This window comes from Callorhinus ursinus, unplaced genomic scaffold (assembly GCF_003265705.2).
Source record: "Callorhinus ursinus isolate GAN/ISIS: 27379988/994484 unplaced genomic scaffold, GSC_fseal_2.0 scaffold4, whole genome shotgun sequence".
Taxonomy (NCBI): Eukaryota; Metazoa; Chordata; class Mammalia; order Carnivora; family Otariidae; genus Callorhinus; species Callorhinus ursinus.
Window position 1 is genome coordinate 44,788,015 of NW_027397066.1, and position 19,234 is coordinate 44,807,248.

At 40.8% G+C, this 19,234-nt stretch overlaps 1 protein-coding gene across 3 annotated transcripts in view; it reads right to left on the reverse strand.

Annotated features, from left to right (window-relative positions):
• Positions 1-19,234, reverse strand: part of LOC112836105 (serine peptidase inhibitor Kazal type 2) — a 137,205-nt gene that overhangs the window by 77,301 nt on the left and 40,670 nt on the right. Inside the window, exon 5 of one of the 3 annotated variants that reach the window (XM_073891732.1) lies at positions 9,276-9,867. The exons of the other annotated variants lie outside the window; for them this stretch is intronic. Coding sequence (XP_073747833.1) covers positions 9,825-9,867 — 43 coding nt within the window. The 3' untranslated portion in view covers positions 9,276-9,824. Of the gene's footprint in view, positions 1-9,275; positions 9,868-19,234 lie in introns of those variants that run through there. 3 annotated transcript variants of the gene reach the window in all.

Here is a 19,234-nt window from a genome sequence, read left to right on the forward strand (position 1 = left end):
ATGGGAATCTTGCAAAATAGAATTGATCACAATCCCTAGGCTTATAGGTCATGAACCTGTGGCAGTATTACCAATAGCAAGCATATGTGTGTATGAAGTCAGATGTTTATGAATCACATCAAATCAGATCACCTCTTAGCATATCTGATGCTCCTTGTGCTAACAAAATCTGTTGAAGCAAAAGTTCTGTCCAAACTCCCACACATATTCATTCATAAATCAATGTAAGTCATATATAAAAATATTTTGATTACATGATTTTGCAGGTCAATACAAGAAGCAAGTTAAAATTGCTCTTCTGTATGCCTTAATTTCAGATTAATTTTGTATATTTTTTGGAATTACTGATCATATAAAAATTACCCCAAAACTTTAGAGAGGCATGTTGGACAACACATAAATAAAAATAATGTTATATTTTTAAATTTGATGTAATATTTGCCAGCTTTTTTACAGTTGAAAACTGCTATGATTTCTTTTTCTCATTCTGAATATTTATTTTGTGTTTTTTATGCATACTTAATTTAGTACTTTTTTAAAGAGGGCCCCCAAATTGTATAAACTCCAGGCCCATCAAAGCCTGGATCCAACCTGCCTGATTTGGGGACACAAGTGTAGGATCCCCACCCCGCTCACGGCTCCACCCTTCATGGATGAACTCTGAAGCCAAGAGGGCGCCCTGCAGATGGTAGGACCTGCCACCCAGGACAAGAAGCAGAGCATCCCAGAGTCTGCCAATGAAAAGATTTTAACTAATGGGTTCCTGGAATTTAGCGTTGGGATAGGATGCCAAGAGAGGGAAGGAAGGAAGGAAACAGAAGTTGTTCCCAAGGCAAATGCATATCCGGTAAAAGCCATACAGAGCCAGCTCACGGTGAAGATAGTAAAAGATATTAAAGCACATCTCATCCCACACTACTATTTCAGCAACAGTAACTAACCAGCGGGAAATACCTCTGTGGTGGAGAATGTTAGTTGTCTGCCAAAATCCATCTCCCTCCTTCCATAGATGTCGATTTTCAGCCAAGCATAAAGACACTCAGGTAAAGATTTCTGGTCCCCACTTCCTTTGTGACTGGCTGTGGCCACGTGACTAAGTCCACCAATGGGATGTGAGCGGGAGAGCTGTGTATGACTTGTGCCTGGCTTGCTTTGGAAAAGAAATTGCTTCCTTGGACTTCTTTTCCCCTGCCTGCCAGCTGGAAATTGACGAGTCTTATTTTCAAACATGCAGACGAGAACAGTCAATTGAGCCAGGAGTTTCCAACTTTTCAGTTCATAGTACCCTTAGTATCTCAGTAATTTTATCACAATGCTCCTGGGCCAAAAGAAAGAACTAATAGTTCTATTTCTTAAGTAGCTTTGTCCAAACAACCTAGTAAGTACTTATGTCCTAACAACTCAGTATCAAGAACTGTGAAGGATCTGAGATTTCATCCTATTTGCAAACTAATGAGTTAGCCAGCCACGTTTCAGGGAGGTTGGCAAAAGACATGAGACTCCTGGGTCAGAGAGAAAAGAATGCATTACTCATGGCAGTAGCAATACTCCGTGTGACAGAATTAGCTCTGGTTTCCTGAGCCTCCATTCCATGGGGCTATGTGGCGAGAACTGTGTGACACCTGCGCACACAGGGGATTGTGTTACAGGAGAGGTAACCTGAATCTCAGGTTGCCACGCTTTGGCAATCTGAATCTTATATAATGGGCAGTAAGCCTGCCTGATCTCTGCCCTAGAGGGAGACATTATTTCTGTTAAACTAGACAGTAAGACCTGCTCTTTGTTCCAGAGGAAGTAATTATTTCTGTCTTCTAAGACTATTAGCTATACAAATATCCTTGAAAAGTTTGGATCAAAGGCAGTAAGTGCCTCTGCTTACAGTATATGCAAAACCATGAGAGATACATGGAGCATTGTCTCCCAACATTTAGAAGCTATTTGCAAAAAAAAAAAAAATAGTATATATAAATCAAAAGAAAAAATATTTTTACTTCAAAACAACTGCAATCCCTTGGTAATGGGCTGTGTGCACCTGCTGGGCACTGCACAACTCCTCAAACCTTGGAATCGGATTGGACACCACCACCCCATTCCCTGTTCCACAATGATTTTACTTGCTTGCTTTTTATCATAGCAACCACCAAAAACCTAACTTCCCAAAGGTATGATGTCATCAAAGGGAAGTGGTGTATTTCTTTCTCAGTGTTGAAACTGTGAACCAACTAAAGCTGTTAGCATATGTGGTGTCTGTCAGATGTTGAAGATCCTCTGTTTTCCTCAAAAGTGGAATACATCCTGTGGTTCTCCTGTGAGTTCACTGAGGCTCCCTCAGACAATTTGGTGCATGGTTTGGGAACTATGGCACTAAGCAATGGTGGGAGAAGCACTTGATTCTGAGTGGCCTTGCAGAGTGGTGTTGTCTTGCTAGTCCACACTACATGGACTGTTCTGTCAAAGAGAAAAAAACTTCTATCTTCTTTCAGTCAAATTTATGGGGTTTTTGTTGCAGTAGGCACAGCTTTTATCCTAACTAATACAATCGCCTACAAAATTGTGGCCATGCCTCACAATGCAGTCTTTGATGATATATCTTCTTTCATTATGAAAAAAATATTTCCTATGTGTTTATTTTGTCTTTCTAACCTCAATCATCACTTCAATCAACATTTCTTGAGCCTCCTTACTATGCCCTGGCTCTGGGCTAAGCATCCTTTCAAAATCCAAGTCCCCCTATGTTCCTCAGGCTCCTTAGCAGCAAGCTCAGCTGCTCTTTAGCCAAGTCTAAAGCGAGGCCCCTTCCCATCCAGCGAGTAGAGTCTGGAAGTCACACTGATGCTTTATTCCCAGGAGTAACTGTTGTGCCTTCGCTGCTGGCCAGGCTTGGGCCTGGAACCCAATGACTGAGCTGAACAGAACCACATGGATTAGTCTTTCTTTTGCCAATCTGATTAAGACTAAGACACTCCAGACCAAAACCCAACCTGACACACCCAGCAAGACACAAAAGAAGCCACACAATAGAGATGCTCGTATGTTCTCATGCTGAGCTGGCCTGGATGGCTACCGGGGTAGTGAGCCCAGTGTGTCTGAGAAAAAGGGGCAGGGAAGAGAGCAGACTCAGGCCCATCAGCAGCTAAAGGGGAAGAAAGAAGAGGAGTGCCTGGGCTGGCCTTGGGTAGCACTGGGAGAAGCAAGCCCCGTGTCCACTTCTGTAACATGGGTGAGGTGTGTCACACACACACACACACACACACACACAGAGCTAGGAGTGAGCCCCGTCACCCTCCAGCTCTGCAGCGTGGAGAGAGAAGAGAGTGTTGTAGAGTGCCAAAACTCCTATACCCAAAATGAATGACACTTTAATGCACGTTGATTACTAGTAAATTTGACCCAATAAGAATCCTAGAATTTGAAAAATCCATGACAATTTTTCTTCTTGAGGGCAGCATAGAGAAGAGGAGAAAGATGAAGGATAGCAGAGCTTGGCTTTCCTAAAGCCTACACGGTGTAATACTGATGTTTTGACTACTACAGGAAGAATTCATTTACCTAAAGATCTCAGAGGGGTTGAAATAAACCAAGATTTGTGGTAAACTTTAAATAATCCGGAGAATTTATCAAGATCTGAGACCAGATCTCTGGTTTCAAAATCAATTGTTATATGTTATTGTTATTTTTAATGTGTAGATTTGCTTAAACCATTATCTTATTGAAAATAATACTATTGCTTTATTGAAAGAGAAATATATACCTGGTGAGAGAATCAAACAGTACAACTCTTAGCCAGTATGATGGGTTAAAAATGGTACCTTGTGGTTTTTTTTTTTTGTACCTATTTAATGATGAGTGACGTTGAGCGTCTCTCCCAATGTTTAAAATTTTTTTCTGCGGCTTGTCTATTCACATATTCACCTGTTTTTTTTTCTTTGTATGTTGTTGGCATTTTTCTTACTGTTTTGTAAGTTATTCATATATGAAGGAAATTAGCATTTTGTCTATCATTACTGTTCTAAGTATTTTTCTGGGGTTCTTCTACTTTGTTAAAGACATTTTTTTCCATGCAGAAATTTTTAATCATTTAATATTCTTTTTTTATGAATTCAGGGTTTCATGTCTTTTTCTATTTTGAGATTTTTAATAATTTGGCCGGTGTTTTCTTCTCATAATCTGTGGATCACCCTTTTTAGATTTGCATATTTTCTCTACTTGACATTTGTTTTGGTGTACAGAATTAACTAAAGATCCAGCTTTCTTTTTTTCTGGATGGCCAGCCAATTTTCCCAGCAATATTTATTAACAAACTCCTGTCCTCTTCTGACTTGAAATGTCCCCTTCACCATGCCCTATATTTTCAGTTATTAGGATGATTTCTCTTTTCTGAGTCATTGATTTGACACTCTGTTCATGGTCCAATACTAATCTATTTTAATTAGATAGCAGCTATATTAAATTGAAAGTACCCTATTATTTGTCTCCTATAAGATCTGCAAAAATTATAATAACTTACATGTGTTGGTGCTTGCATTGAACCCTATGCAATTGCTGACTTTTTTTTTACTACTTTTGGGAACCTTAAAACTGTTGATTTCATTTGGCTTAACCTGAGATATTTAGATACTTTGCTAAGCACTTTATAAATATTAATTCACTGAATCTACACAACAGCCAATCAGGTAAATATTATTGTGATCCCATTTTAGAGATGATGGAACTGAAGCACAGAAAAATTAAGTAATTTGCTCAAGGTTACACACAGGTAGAAAGTGGAAGACGGTGATTTTAATTTAGGTACCCTGATGTCATCGTCTGTACTCTTAATTACCATACTTACTTTGTACAAAAAGGGTGTGGGTAGGGGAAGAAGCTGTCAATGAGCAGTGTTTGGCAAGGGTGTGAGAAAAACACATGCACTCTTCCTAAATGTATAAGTTGCTACACATTTTCTAGAAAATAATTTGTTAAGGTGCATCAACATTTTAAACATACCTTCCTTTTGACAGCAACTCAACTTCTGAGAATTTATCCTAATCGTCTCAGAGGTCAGAAACATAGAAGAGTGTCTATTAGAATGTTCACCACTGCAGTGTCTATACCAGTGAAACACTGGAAGTACCTAAATGTCTGTCAAGAGGGGATTACTACTTCTATATGGTGTGGCCAACAAACAGGATCATGGCTATTAAAATCCTCTGACACCAACCACTTGGGTCCCTGATGGACCAGGATAATGCTTTTCTAGTCATAGGGCTGGGCCTTTATGGAGGTAAAGTTGGTGCTTGCCTCTTTTTTTTTTTTAATTTTATTTATTTATTCATGAGAGACCGAGAGAGAGAGAGGCAGAGGCAGAGGGAGAAGCAGGCTCCCCACGGAGCAGGGAGCCCGATGCGTGACTCGATCCCAGGACCCTGGGATCATGACCTGAGCCGAAGGCAGATGCTTAACTGACTGAGCCACCCAGGCATCCCATGGTGCTTGCCTCTTAATGACACTTGAGACACAGAGAAGCTCCCTGCCCACTTTCGCTTCAAAATACCATTCCCACTCATGCCTGATACTCTCCCACACATCCCTTTCAGTTGATCCTTGCTCCCTGTGCTCTCCATGGCAGTGATACCCTGGGAAGCTATAACCAGCCATCTTAAACTGCTTACAATAAAGGGTTCGATGCTTCCCTTTCACAAGAGTTGAGTGTGGTAACATGAGAACATTAAGTACTTCTTTAAGAGTCTAAAACATAGACGCAAATACAGGCAAAAGGAAGAAAAGGTGCTGAAGTTTGCTGAGCACCTCCTGAGGACAATGAGACCCATCTCATGTGTGGATGAGATCCCAAAACAAGCATGTCAAGCAAAAGTTGCATATGATCAAAATGAATCTTGAAAACACTTTAAGTCACTCAGAAAATACTGTATGTAGAGAGCCATGTATATATTTCATCAATGTGAAACATACATCTTGCATATATGGTCAGCATTACATATAAAAATATTTCAGGATGTTTTATTACATAAAAAAGAGAAACACGGGCACATGAGTGGCTTAGTGGGTTAAGTATCTGACTTCAGCTCAGATCATGATCTCAGGGTCCTGGGATCAAGCCCCACATCAGCCTCCTCACTCAGCGGGGAGTCTGGTTGTCCCTCTGCTCCTTCCCCAATTCATACTCTCTCTCTCAAATAAATAAATAAAAATCTTTTAAAAAAAAGAGAAAAATGTATAAAAAGGGCAAGTGTTGAATTTACATAAGTTACTTGTATATGTGATATAGTTCCTACTGTATGTAACTTAGTACTTTCAACAACACTGAAAAGTGATCGCTATTAGCCTCATTTTGTAGAAAAGTAACTGGGGCTCAGCAAGGTTAACTGATTTTCCCAAAGTCACACAGCTAGTAAGTGCCAGACAGAAGACTTGAACCCAGATTTTCCTGCTCCAAGGTCAGTTTTATCCACTTCATCACAGTGCCATTCTTCTTGATCCCTGCTCCAACAAGGGTCTGGAGCCCCCTCAACTTATGAATTTCATGATTTTGCCCTAAATTCGCTCTGGCCTCAACCATATGAATGGTAGTGCAATTACTGGATCATTTGGTAATTCTATTTTTAATTTTTTTGCGGAACTTCCATACTATTTTCCACAGTGGCTGCACCAGTTTGCATTCCCACCATCCCCACCAACAGTGTATGAAGAATCTTTTTTCTCCACATCCTCTTGTTGTTTCTTGTTTTTGATTTTAGCCTTTCTGACAGATGTGAGGTGATATCTCATTGTGGCTTTGATTTGCATTTCCCTGGTAATGAGTGATGCTGAGCATCTTTTCATGTGTCTGTTGGCCATATGTGTGCCTTCTTTGGATAAATAGCTGTTCATGTTTTTGCCCAATTTTAATTGGATTATTTGGGTTTTTTATGTTGAGTTGTATAAGTTCTCGATATATTTTGGATACTAACCCTTTATCGAATATGTCATTTGAAATATCTTCTCCCATTCAGATTGCCTTTTAATTTTCTTGATTATTTCCTTTGCTGTACAGAAGCTTTTTATTTTGATGTAGTCCCAATACATTATTTTTGCTTTTGTTTCTCTTGCCTCACCGCAGGAGACATATCTGGAAAATGTAGCTACAGCTGATGTCAGAGAAATTACAGCCTGTGCTCTCTTCTAGGAGAGAAGTTTCAGGGCTCACATTTAGGTCTTTTATCTATTATTAGTTTATTTTTGTGTATTGTGTGAGAAAGCGGTCCAGTTTCATTATTTTGAATGTTGCTGTCCAGTTTTCCCAACACCATTTGTTGAAGAGACTTTTTCCCTTTGCATATTCTTGAGTCTTTTATTGAAAATTAATTGACCATACAATTGTCAGTTTATTTCTGGACTCTGTTCTGTTGATCTATGTGTCTATTTTCATGCCAGTACCATACTGTTTTGATTACTACAGATTTGTAGTGTGTCTTGATAACTGGGATTGTGATACCTCCAGTTTTGTTCTTTTTCAAGATTGCTTTGGCTCCTTGGGGTCTTTTGTGATTCAATACAAATTTCAAGATTATTTGTTCTAGTTCTCTAAAAAATGCTGGTGGTATTTTGATAGGAATTGCGTTAAATGTGTAGGCTGCTTTGGGTAGTATAGACATCTTAACAGTATTTTTTCTTCCAATCCATGAGCATGGAATATCTTTCCATTTCTTTGTGTCATCTTCAGTTTCTTTCATCAACGTTTTAGTTTCCGAGTACAAGACTTTCATCTCCCTGGTTAAGTTTATTCATAGGTATTTTATTAATTTTGGTGCCATTATAAATAGGACTATTTTCTTAATTTCTCTTTTTGCTGTTTCATTATTAGTGTATAGAATTGCAACATATTTCTGTACATTGATTTTGCATCCTATGACAGTGAATTCATTTTTCAGTTCTAGTACATTTTTTTGGTGGAGTCTTTAGGGTTTTCTATATGTAGTATCATGTCATCTGCCAATGGTGAAAGTTTTCTTCTTCCTTACCAATTTGGATCCCTTTTATTTCTCTTTGTTATCTGATTGCTCTGGTTAGGACTTCCAGTACTATGTTAAATAAAAGTGGTGAGAGTGGACATCTTTGCCTTGTTCCTCATCTTAGGGGAAAACCTCTCAGTTTTTCCCCATTGAATATGATGTTAGCTGGGTATTTTCCATATAAGGCCTTTATTACGTTGAGGTATGTTCCCTCTAAACCTATTTTGTTGAGGGTTTTTATCATGAATGGATGTTGTACCTTGTTAAATGCTTTTCCTGTATGTACTAACATGATCACATGGTTTTATCCTTTCTTCTATTGATGTGATGTATCACATTGATTGATTTGTGAATAAATCCCACTTGATCATGGTAAATGATTTTTTTAATGTGTTGTTGGATTTGGTGTGCTAATATTTTGTTGAGGATTTTTGCGTCTATGTTCATCAGAGATATTGGCTTATAGTTCTCTTCTTTTGTAGTGTCTTTATCTGGTTTTGGTACTGGTATAAAGCTGGCCTCATAGAATGAATTCGGAAGTTTTCCTTCCTCTTCTATTTTTTGGGATAGTTTGAGAAGATGGTATTAACTCTTCTTTAAATGTTGGGTAGAGTTCACCTGTGAAGCCATCTGGCCCTAGACTTTTGTTTCTTGGGAGGTTTTTTTTTTTTTAGATTTTATTTATTTGTCAAAGAGAGAGGGAAAGAGAAGGAGAGAGAGAGAGAAAGAGCACAAGCAGGGAGAGCAGCAGAGGCAGTGGGAGAAACAGGCTCCCTGCTGAGCCCGGAGCCCGATGTGAGACTCGATCCCAGGACCCTGAGATCATGACCTGAGCCGAAGGTAGACACTTAACCAACTGAACCACCCAGGCACCCCTCTTGGGAGTTTTTTGATCACTGATTCAATTTCATGCACTTTTCTTCATGTATATCATACTTCAATTAACAAGTTTTTAAAGTGTATGAAGGATGCTACCATTTGTGTAGAAAACATCTCTGGAAGCACAGTAAGAAACAAACTGCCTCTCTATTTCCTGTGAACAAGTAAACTGTAAACTGTAGGGAGAGAGACTGGGTGGCTGGAGGATAGAAATGGAAGGAAATTTTCACATTATACCCCTTCATACTTTTGAATCATCTTAATGTATTCAAAATATTAACTTCATTTCTGATAGTTTTTAAAAATTATTTTTATGAGTAAGTTTACACTGGGCATGCTGCCCAGTACAATTATGTTTTTATAAATACAATGTTTTATTTAGGAATTACCTAGAACACTCAAAAGTGCATCTAAATAAGCTGTGGCTTTATTTAAAAATTGCCGCACTCTGAGGTAACTTGTTCTCCAGGTGAAGAATATACAACAATGTAAACTGTCAACATAAAAAAGATTTTCACAGCAGAGTCTTGAGCATCTTGAAATTGAGGAAGGAATGGTTCGGGAAGTGCAGACTGTTTCAAAAAACTGAAAGGCAATTGGGACTCAGTTTGTAATGGAATTTTACATTATGCCCTCTAAAAAGAAAAGCTTGTCCTGCTCTCCATATGCATTTGAATCCATTAGAAACCCTGGTAAGACAAGTTTTGTACACTGTGTGTACACATGTCTGTCTAACTGTGTTACTTGCACTTTGAGTCCGAGATCCTTCTATCAGCAAGATCTTCACGTGTCATATGAGTTGGTGGGAGTGAGCCATCCAAAGTCTCCATGACTTCCATGCAGGGCTGAGAAATCTTTTGGAGAGAACTCTTCCTAAAGGAAGAAGAACCCGATGGAACAAGTTTGTGCAGAGGAGAGATGTGCTCTCAAGTAGTTTGGTGGCCACTACTTGGCTTAGTTTCTCAGCCCAGGATCCCCATATATTTGTGTCTGAGTCCTATGGGGGGAAATAACCAAAAGGGCCTTCAGTGAAAGAACACTCACACAATTTAAAAAACAAAACAAAAAACCTCTGTTGGATGGTAGGAGAATATAAGCAACACTGTTTGTATTTGTTTCCTGAGATTGCTATAAAAAATTACCTCAAACTGGGTGGCTTAACACAACAGAAAGTTATTGTCTCACAGTTCTGGAGTCCAGAAGTCTGAAATCAAGATCTCATCAGGAATGCACTCCCTCCAGGGGCCCTAGGAGACCATCCATCCCTTGTCTCTTCTATCTTCTGATGGCTGCCCTAGCATTTCTGGGCTTGTGGCCACATCATTCCAAATCTCTCTGTCTTCACATCACTTTCTTATCTGTATGTCTTCGGTTTCTTTCTATGTCTATCTTATAAGGATACAAATGATTGTATTTGGGGGCGCCTGGGTGGCTGTCAGTTAAACGTCTGCCTTTGGCTCATGTCATGATCGCAGGGTCCTGGGATCAAGCCCTGGTTCAGGTGCCCTGCTCAGTGGGGAGCCTGCTTCTCCCCCTCCCTCTGCCCCTCTCCCCACTCGAGCGTGCTATCTCAAATAAATGAATAAAATCTTTAAAACAAACAAAAAACTCCCCAAAGCCCCCAAATGATTGTATTTAGGGCTCACTAGGTTAGTGCAGGATGAGCACTTCCTCTCAAAATTTTTACTTAGTCATATCTATAAAAGCTTTTTTTCTTGGGGTGCCTGGATGGCTCAGTTGGACATGTGTGACTATATACCACAGGGTTGTGAGTTCAAACCCCATGTGTGGTGTAGAGATTACTTTAAAAAAAATTTTAGGAGTGCCTGGGTGGCTCAGTCATTAAGCGTCTGCCTTCGGCTCAGGTCATGATCCCAGGGTCCTGGGGTTGAGCCCCGCATCGGGATCCCTGCTCCGCGGGAAGCCTGCTTCTCCCTCTCCCACTCCCCCTGCTGTGTTCTCTCTCTCACTGTGTCTCTCTCTGTCAAATAAATAAATAAAATCTTTTAAAAATAAATAAATAATTAAAAAATCTTAAAAAATAATAAAATAAAAATATAACCCTTTTTTCTCAATAAGGTAACATTCAAGGATACCATTCCCTCCATGGCCATTTCTTGGGGGGGGGGGCTGCCACATGACTGTCACATGCTAATAATGAAATAAAATGTAAAGGAGGGGAGGGTAGACAAGGTGCTCTCCCCTGCTTTCCCCTGCACTCAGCAGCACAGGGTAACAGCACAGGACCCTGGTAGCAGAGTTCAGGGACATAACACTGTGACTGAACTGACTGAATCATAAGGGCCCAAGAGAAACTCCCCGTTGGCCAGAATGTTTTAAGATCACAAGCATGGAGGACTTTGCAGGGAGCTGGGATCCTGCATTTGCAGGAGGGGGCAAGAACATCCAGTGACCTCACTATATGAACAGCTTTGTATCCAGACCAGTACACAGAGCCCGTGGCTGACTTGGAAGAAGTAGGGAAGAGACTCCTGTCACCTCTAGTTGTGGCCGTGAATCTGACAGGTCAACCCATTCCAGGGGACCCAACTCCTGCCCCTTGAGGAATAGCCAGCTTAGTGCTTGTTGAGGCTTCACCACTCAACCCCAGGCAGCTCCATCCCTCAGGTCATTCTGGGTCTCCATGATATGTTCCAGGCCCAGCCTGGGGCCAGTTTCAAAGGTCATGCCTGGTGTGTCTCAAGCAAGCTTGGGCTCTATAGGAGGTGAATGACCAAAGACCCAGAAAGTATACTAGGTCAGAGGCAGAATCTTGGCAGTTTGGGGGCTTATAGTATAGGTACAGACTAAGACATAGGCCAGCAGGTCCCTTGGACCAAGGCCTTCCAGCACCAGTATATGAAGCTCTCTAAGAGCTATGGTAAGGGAAAGGGATGCAGGCAGGGCTGGACGGAGCTTTTTTTTTTTTTTTTTTAAGATTTTATTTATCCATTCATGAGAGACAGAGAGAGAGAGAAGCAGAGGGAGAAGCAGGCTCCCCGCAGGGAGCCCGATGTGGGACTCGATCCCAGGACCCCGGGACCATGACCTGAGCCGAAGGCAGATGCTTAACTATCTGAGCCACCCAGGCGCCCTGGAGGGAGCTTTGATGTTGTTAAACACCTAGCTGAGTATCTTTGGGCAAGTCCTGAGATTTCTAAGCAGAACTTGAGCTTTGTTTTGTTTCATTTCATTTTGTTTTGTCTTTAAGAAAGTACCAGTACAAATCATGTTATTGGCTTTTTCCCTGCTGACCTGCCTTACTGGTCTGCTACTTGACAGAAACCAACGCACTACTTCAAGCACTCAAGTAGATGGGGAATGTCCTGCCTCCCTGACCGTTCTCCTTCAGTGTGTCGGTGTGAGGACCCTGCTCAGATCGTCAAAGGCTGACCTCCCCAGAGCCTTGCTTTGGCGCTGAGGTAGGAGCGGGCGTTACAGTGGAAAGCCTGGGGTGGAGGGTCAGGGGCTCACTGCCAGGGTTTGATGTTCTGTGATAAGATAGAGAGGTGGGTGCGTTTGCTGCAAAGAATTAGGTTTTTCTTGCTGGGAGTCTGTTCAGCAGTTCATGGGCTGAACCCAAGTGCTTTCTTTATAAATAAAAAAAAAAAAAATATATATATATATATATATATATATAGTTGTTTGCTTTGGGCTCCAGCTTCTTGCAGTATCAGTTTCTGTCAGACCAGTTTGTTAAAAAAGCACTTTGAGTAAATACCAGAGTCCAGGCTGAAAGTAAAATAGGGAGACCTAAAAAATTGTTTTGTTTTTTTTATAACTTGAATTTAATTCCCTCTCAGGGTTAAACAAAGTTCTCTTCAGAATAAAGACTGCCCATTGGCTAAGAGGGAGTTTCGGAGCTGGGGTAGAAGCTGGAGTTGGATACCAGACCCTGAGGCACTGGAGGCATTAGATTGCATCTAGGAGCTTCAAACCACCGAAAAAGAAAACAGAGGAGTTGACCTCTTGTATACTAGCTATGTTCCTGAAAAGTTACGTGAAAAATTTCCAAACTGATTCCCATTCACAATGCAACAGGCAAGGTCACTGAAGGACGTTTCCCAGAAAGTTTTATAAAATACGGTCCCTGTAGGGCTCGGACTAAGGTGAAGAAAGTAAGATGTCCAAACCCTCAGCAATCAAGATGAATAATGATGTGGTATTTTACCAAATCAATTAATGCAAAAAAAAAAAAATCCATGAGCAAATTATCACTTTTTACAGAAAGGAAGGATCTGTCCCTGCCTCGATCTTCTCTAAGATTTCAAGCACCTACACCTGCAATTGCATCAAGTAGAGATCAGGCCACTTCTCTGGGTGGGAGATGGTGAGAAATTTGTAGGTAACAGCCCCCATGGTGCCCTCATCATTCCCCACTTTGCTCAAAATTACCCCATCCCTTTGTCTGCATAGAAACACCTTAATGACTGCTTATGTATTCAGTGACTGTCTAGAGGCTTTTCTTACATGTTCTTAATATCTCTATCAGTTGTCTGAATTAATTTGAAAGCCTCTCTGAGATGGACTTTCAAATGACGTTGATGGTCCCTCGCAAACAGATATTTGGGCTGGATGACACTGATGATGGTCAGTGGCATCCTAGTAGCCACCAGAAATAGAGTAAAATTGTTTTCATCAAACCTACACATGGGACACTGTGTGTGAGCAGTGTGGGGACCCAGGGAGTACAGCAGCAGGAAAGAAAATGGAGGTTAAATCCACTTTGACCCTCTGCGTGAGCCTGGATTAACATTCTCAAGGAGTACCACTGACAAATTTACTTTCTTCCTTGGTTCTTTTGCCCCAGCAGGTAGGAAGTCCCCCTCCCTGAGCAGACAGTGCTCCCCTGGAGTAGCCAGCTAGCCATGATGAACGAAAGAGTGGTGTGCTACGTATTTTCCACTCTATCCCACCAGATCTGCTTTCGGTCCCACTCTGTGCTTTAGGGGGATGATCTTTATTAACTGTCAACAAGGATCTCTGGTGTCATGACTTTGAGTTGGGTTAGGAAAATGGGAGGCAACAGCAGAAGATCAGAAGTGGGAGAAGAGAGAGGTTGAGGTATGTAGTCCCTGGCTCCCTTCATGCTGGGCTTCCGACTGGCTGTGTTCCCCTGCTAAAGGCCCAGGCTGGTCAGTTAGTCAGTTCCTCTTCTGGACCCCTCTGTCTGAGCTCTGTAATCCCTCCCTTCAACAGTCTCTTTAGACCTAAGGGTGAAGTTCTAGGCTTGGGGGAACGGGGGCGGGGTGGGGGCGGGAGTAGTCCTCAGCATCCCTTGTTGGTTTCCCTAACCCTACCCACACCTTTGTAAATAGCCTTTTATTAAAACCACCTCCATTGTTCTTTGCTGGTGCTGCATCTATCTGTTGCAGGACCCCGACTGATTTAAATCATAGGTGCCTCTCCCTCAGCAAAGGTGGTACACAGTCCAGTCCTTGGCTCTGGCAGTTGCCTTTCCATTTGGAAAATAAAGCAGCCCTGCCCTTAGGTTCTGTGCACAGTCAAGTGCACCTGTGAATGAGTGAGCTGGAGGAAGTTTTACAAATGGGCAATTCCTGTTAACGTCTCTGCCTCTTTGGACTTAAAATATTTGTTCAAGAGGCTCCTGGGTGGCTCAGTCAGTTAAGTGTCTGCCTTCGGCTCAGGTCATGATCCCAGAGTCCTGGGATGGAGCCCCGCATCAGGCTCCCTGCTCGGCCGGGAATCTGCTTCTCCCTCTCCCTCTGCCCTGCCTCATTCTCTCAGTCTCTCTGTCTCTCAACTAAATAAATCAGATCTTTAAAATATTTGTTCAAGATTGAGAAGTTTGACCTCTTGCCCTAGGATATCCAATCACATGACACTGAGAGAGGAAAGCCCCTAGTCAGCAGAAATAAATGTATCTTGAGCAATTTGGTTACCATTAAGCTTTCTGCCATGTTCTAAAACACTGAGAATAGCAGAGATTTCAGGCCCCAGACAAGGTACTCTGTACCTTTGCAGATGAGAAGATGACAGGACGTGACAAAAGACCAGAGGTACTGTCTGCCTCCACCTACCTCTTTCACTTGGTCTCTCATACCTAGTGTCTCTCAGAATGTGCTCAACACTCTTATGTACTGCCTCTCCTGCTGGTTGAGGAATCTATACAATCAACTTTTTATACTGGGTGCATTAAAAGAAAAAGTGGAGCAGTAAGCGTGACATGGCACAGGGACCGTGGGCACCGGCCAGCACTGGAAAGCAGTGGCGTCAAGCCTGGTGTGAGGCTCAACCTGGGTGAAGGCAGCTCTTCCAGAACAGGAGGCAAGCAGATTCCGATCTCCTTTGAGAAAGAGGGCCACCTCTTAGGTTGTTTTCTCTTTTGCTTGCTTGCTTTTTAGCCTGAGTTCTACAAGCAACAATATCAATAGACTTGTTTTCTATTTCTTTCCTAGACTAGCACGGAGAGTCATAATGAATATAAATACAAATTTGGGCCATTTGATACAATTAATCTATGTGATAGCAGTCAGAATAGTGAATACCTCTAGCTGGTAAGGAGCATGTGTGTGTGTGTAAATTCAAGCTACACTAGATTTTTGCACTTTACTGTATGTAGATTATACCTCAATTTCTTTTTTTTTCCAAAAGGGTCATATGAGATGAGCTACCTGATACTGATACTCTATATAAACAAGTCCTTCTACTCCTAGATCTGCTGTGGATCTCCCTTCCATACTGCTGATCATTGCCTAAAACTCCAATATGTAATCCACTTGATATAATTTTTTAAAACATAGTTATGGATTCATAGGAAATCACCAAAAAATTTATATAGGGTTGTCTGTGCACCCTTCTCCCATCCTCCCCCAATTTAGCATCTTGCATAACTATAAGATAATATCAAAACCATGAAATTTATATTGGTACAAGCCACAAATCTCATTTAGATTTTATCAGTTATACATGCATTCTTGTGTGTGTGTGTGTGTTTCTGTGCAATTTTATTACATGCATAGATTCATGTAACCACCATCACAATCAAGATACAGAACAGTTCCACCACAACACTTGATAGGATTTAATAGGAGAAAAAGTAGTATTTATAGTGCTCCTCCATCTCCCTCAAAGGAGAATGTCCCCTGGCTTGTTTCCTGTTCTGTAACATACTGAGAGGAGTGATGACTGGGGAAATCAGAGACATCTTGCTTCCCCTGATGACTGTTATTGATCCAGGGGTGGGTGTGCAGCCTAACGGGGTATTTGGCCCAATTAAATGGAGCAGAGGATCAAGAGTCCATGGTTGGGAGAGACATTTTCTCTCCCTTTCTCCCTGTGTCTCCCTCACGGCCCTCTGTAAGGTAAGCCAGATGAGCCTCAATATGGAAGCACTGCAGTGTAGTTCTGATGATCCTGGTGGGTAACTTACAACCCTAAGGAAAATCAACATTAGGATGAAGCTGAGGACAGCAGAGTGGAGGAGTGGAAAGAACCTAAGTTCTTGAAGACATCATTGAGAAACTGATCCACACCATTACTGGAGCCCATCCTAACTCTAGACTTACCCATCAGTGACACAGTGAGATCTCTTATTGTTTTAGTCAGTTTAAGTCAGGATGATCTGTATCTTATAGTGAAAAGCAAGATAGGGCACCTGGCTGGCTCATTTGGAAGAACATGCAACTCTTGGTCCCAGTTTGAGCCTCATGTTGGGTGTAGAGATTACTTACATAAACAAACACACACATTTTTAAAAACAAAACCAAATTAATGCAAGAGTATTACAAAATAACCCACAGCTAACATTATATTTAATAGTGAAAACCTGAATGCTATCCGGAATAAGACAAGGATGTCTGCTCTCACTACCTCTACTCAACATCATACTGGAGGTTCTAGCCAAGAAAAAGAAATAAAATCATCTTGACTAAAAAGAAAGACATAAACTATCTCTATTCAAAGTTAACATGATTTTGTATATAGAAAATCCTAAGAAATACACATGCACAAAAAAAACCTATTTGAACTAACAAGTTCAACAAGGTTACTGGACACAAGATCAATATACAAAAATCAATTGTATTTCTATACACTAGCATGAACAATGCAAAAATGAAGTTAAGAAATCAATTCCATTTACTAAAAAGGATAAAATATCTAGGAATAAATTGAACAAAAGAGGTGCAAGATCTGTATACTGAAAACTACAAAACATTGTTGAAAGAAATTGAAGATTTAAATAAATGGAAAGACATCTATGGTTATGGATCAGGACACTTAATATTGTTAAGATGGCAATATTCCCCCAAACTGATCTACAGATTCCAAACATTCCCTATCAGAATCTTGGCTCCCTTCTTGCAGAAATTGGTAGGCTGATCCTAAAAATGCATATTAAAATTCAAGGGACTCAAAGTAGCCAAACAACCTTGAAAAAGAAGAACAAACTTAGAAGTCTCACTGATTTAAAAACTTACTACACTTTCTAGATATGTCTCCTGAGGCAAGGGAAACAAAAACAAAAATAAACTATTGGGACTTCATCAAAATACAAAATTTCTGCACAGCAAAGGAAGCAGTCAACAAAACTAAAAGGCAACCTATGGAATGGGAGAAGATATTTGCAAATGACATATCTGATAAAAGGTTAAAATCCAAAATATATAAAGAATTTATAAAACCCAACACCCAAAAAATGAATAATCCAGTTAAAAATGGGCAGAAGGCAAGAATAGATATTTTTCCAAGGACATATAGATGGCCATTAGACACATAAAAAGATGTTCAACATCACTGGTAATCAGGGAAATACAAATCAAAACTATAATGAGATACCATCTCACACCTGTCAGAATGGCTAAAATCAACAACTTAAGAAACAACAGATGATGGTGGAGGATGTGGAGAAAGGGGAATTCTCTTGCCCTGTTGGTGGGAATGCAAACTGGTGCAGCCACTGTGGAAAACAGTATGGAGTTTCCTCAGAAAGTTAAAAATAAAACTACCCTAAGATCCAGCAACTGCACTACTAGGTATTTACCCAAAGAATACAAAAATACTAATTCAAAGGGATACATGCACTCCGATGTTTATAGCAACATTATCTACAATAGCCAAATTATGGGAAAAGCCCAAGTGTCCACTGATTGAAGAAGGGATAAGGAAGATGTGGTACACACACACACACACAAAATGGAATATGGAATATTACTCAGCCATAAAAAAGAATGAAATCTTGCCATTTGCAACAATGTAGTTGGAGCTAGAGAGTATTATGCTAAGCGAAGTAAGTCAGTCAGAGAAAGACAAATACCATATGATTTCACTCATATGTGGAATTTAAGAAACAAAACAAATGAGCAAAGTGGGGAAAAAGAGAGAGAGAGAGGCAAACCAAGAAACAGACTCTTAACTACAGAGAAAAAACTAATGATACCCGAAGGGAGGTGGGTGGGGGAAGGGTGAAATAGGTGATGGGGATTAAGGAGGGCACTTGTTGTGATGAGCACCACGTGTTATATGGAAGTGTTGGATCACTATATCGTACGCCTGAAACTAATAGTATACTGTATGTTAACTAACTGGAATTTGAATTAAAAACTTTTAAAAAACCTACTACAGGGGCGCCTGAGTGGCTCAGTTGGTTAAGCGGCTGCCTTCGGCTCAGGTCATGATCCTGGAGTCCCGGGGTTGAGTCCCGCATCGGGCTCCCTGCTCGGCGGGGAGAAGCTGCATACACACTGGTTCCTTTACCAGGGAATACATAAATTAAACCAATAACATTTACACCCACACTAGAAAAGCAACATTCCTCTTTCAACAACTCTTTTCATCTAGATCCTTATTATCAGGAAAGGGAATACTTTATTCTTTGGAAGAGAATTCTTGCCTCCTCTGTAAAGGGGAATAAATAAACTCTTCAAATAGTTGTAGATTCAATGAGTTAGTATATGTGAAGACACTTAGAGCAGGGCCCAGGATGTGGTAAGTACTATGCTTACCAAAATAAGAAATCAGAGTATTTCTGAATAGCAGCTTCCTTTGTTATCCCAGAAGAACTCCCAGACTTAATGGTAAAGTTCTGCCGTTTTTCTCTGTGGGAGGAGAGTTGCCAATCCTTTTATCGCCCTTTGAGACACTTACTTGCCTGTGTGGGAGAGGCCCTCTCCCATAAATGTGTCAGAACATTCTCTGTGCTCTATGATAAAGCGTCTTGCATTCCTGTGTGACAGGACCTATTGCAACACCATCATAGAGGTATGTGCCTTGTGATTCCTGAAAGGGGTGGATTACAGTACCTGGTGTCTCTTAGGCTTATTAGTCCATGAAATCCACCTTCTCCCTTTGTTGTTGAGTCATATCTGGGAAATAGTTCTTACCTGTTGACCACATTTTTGGAA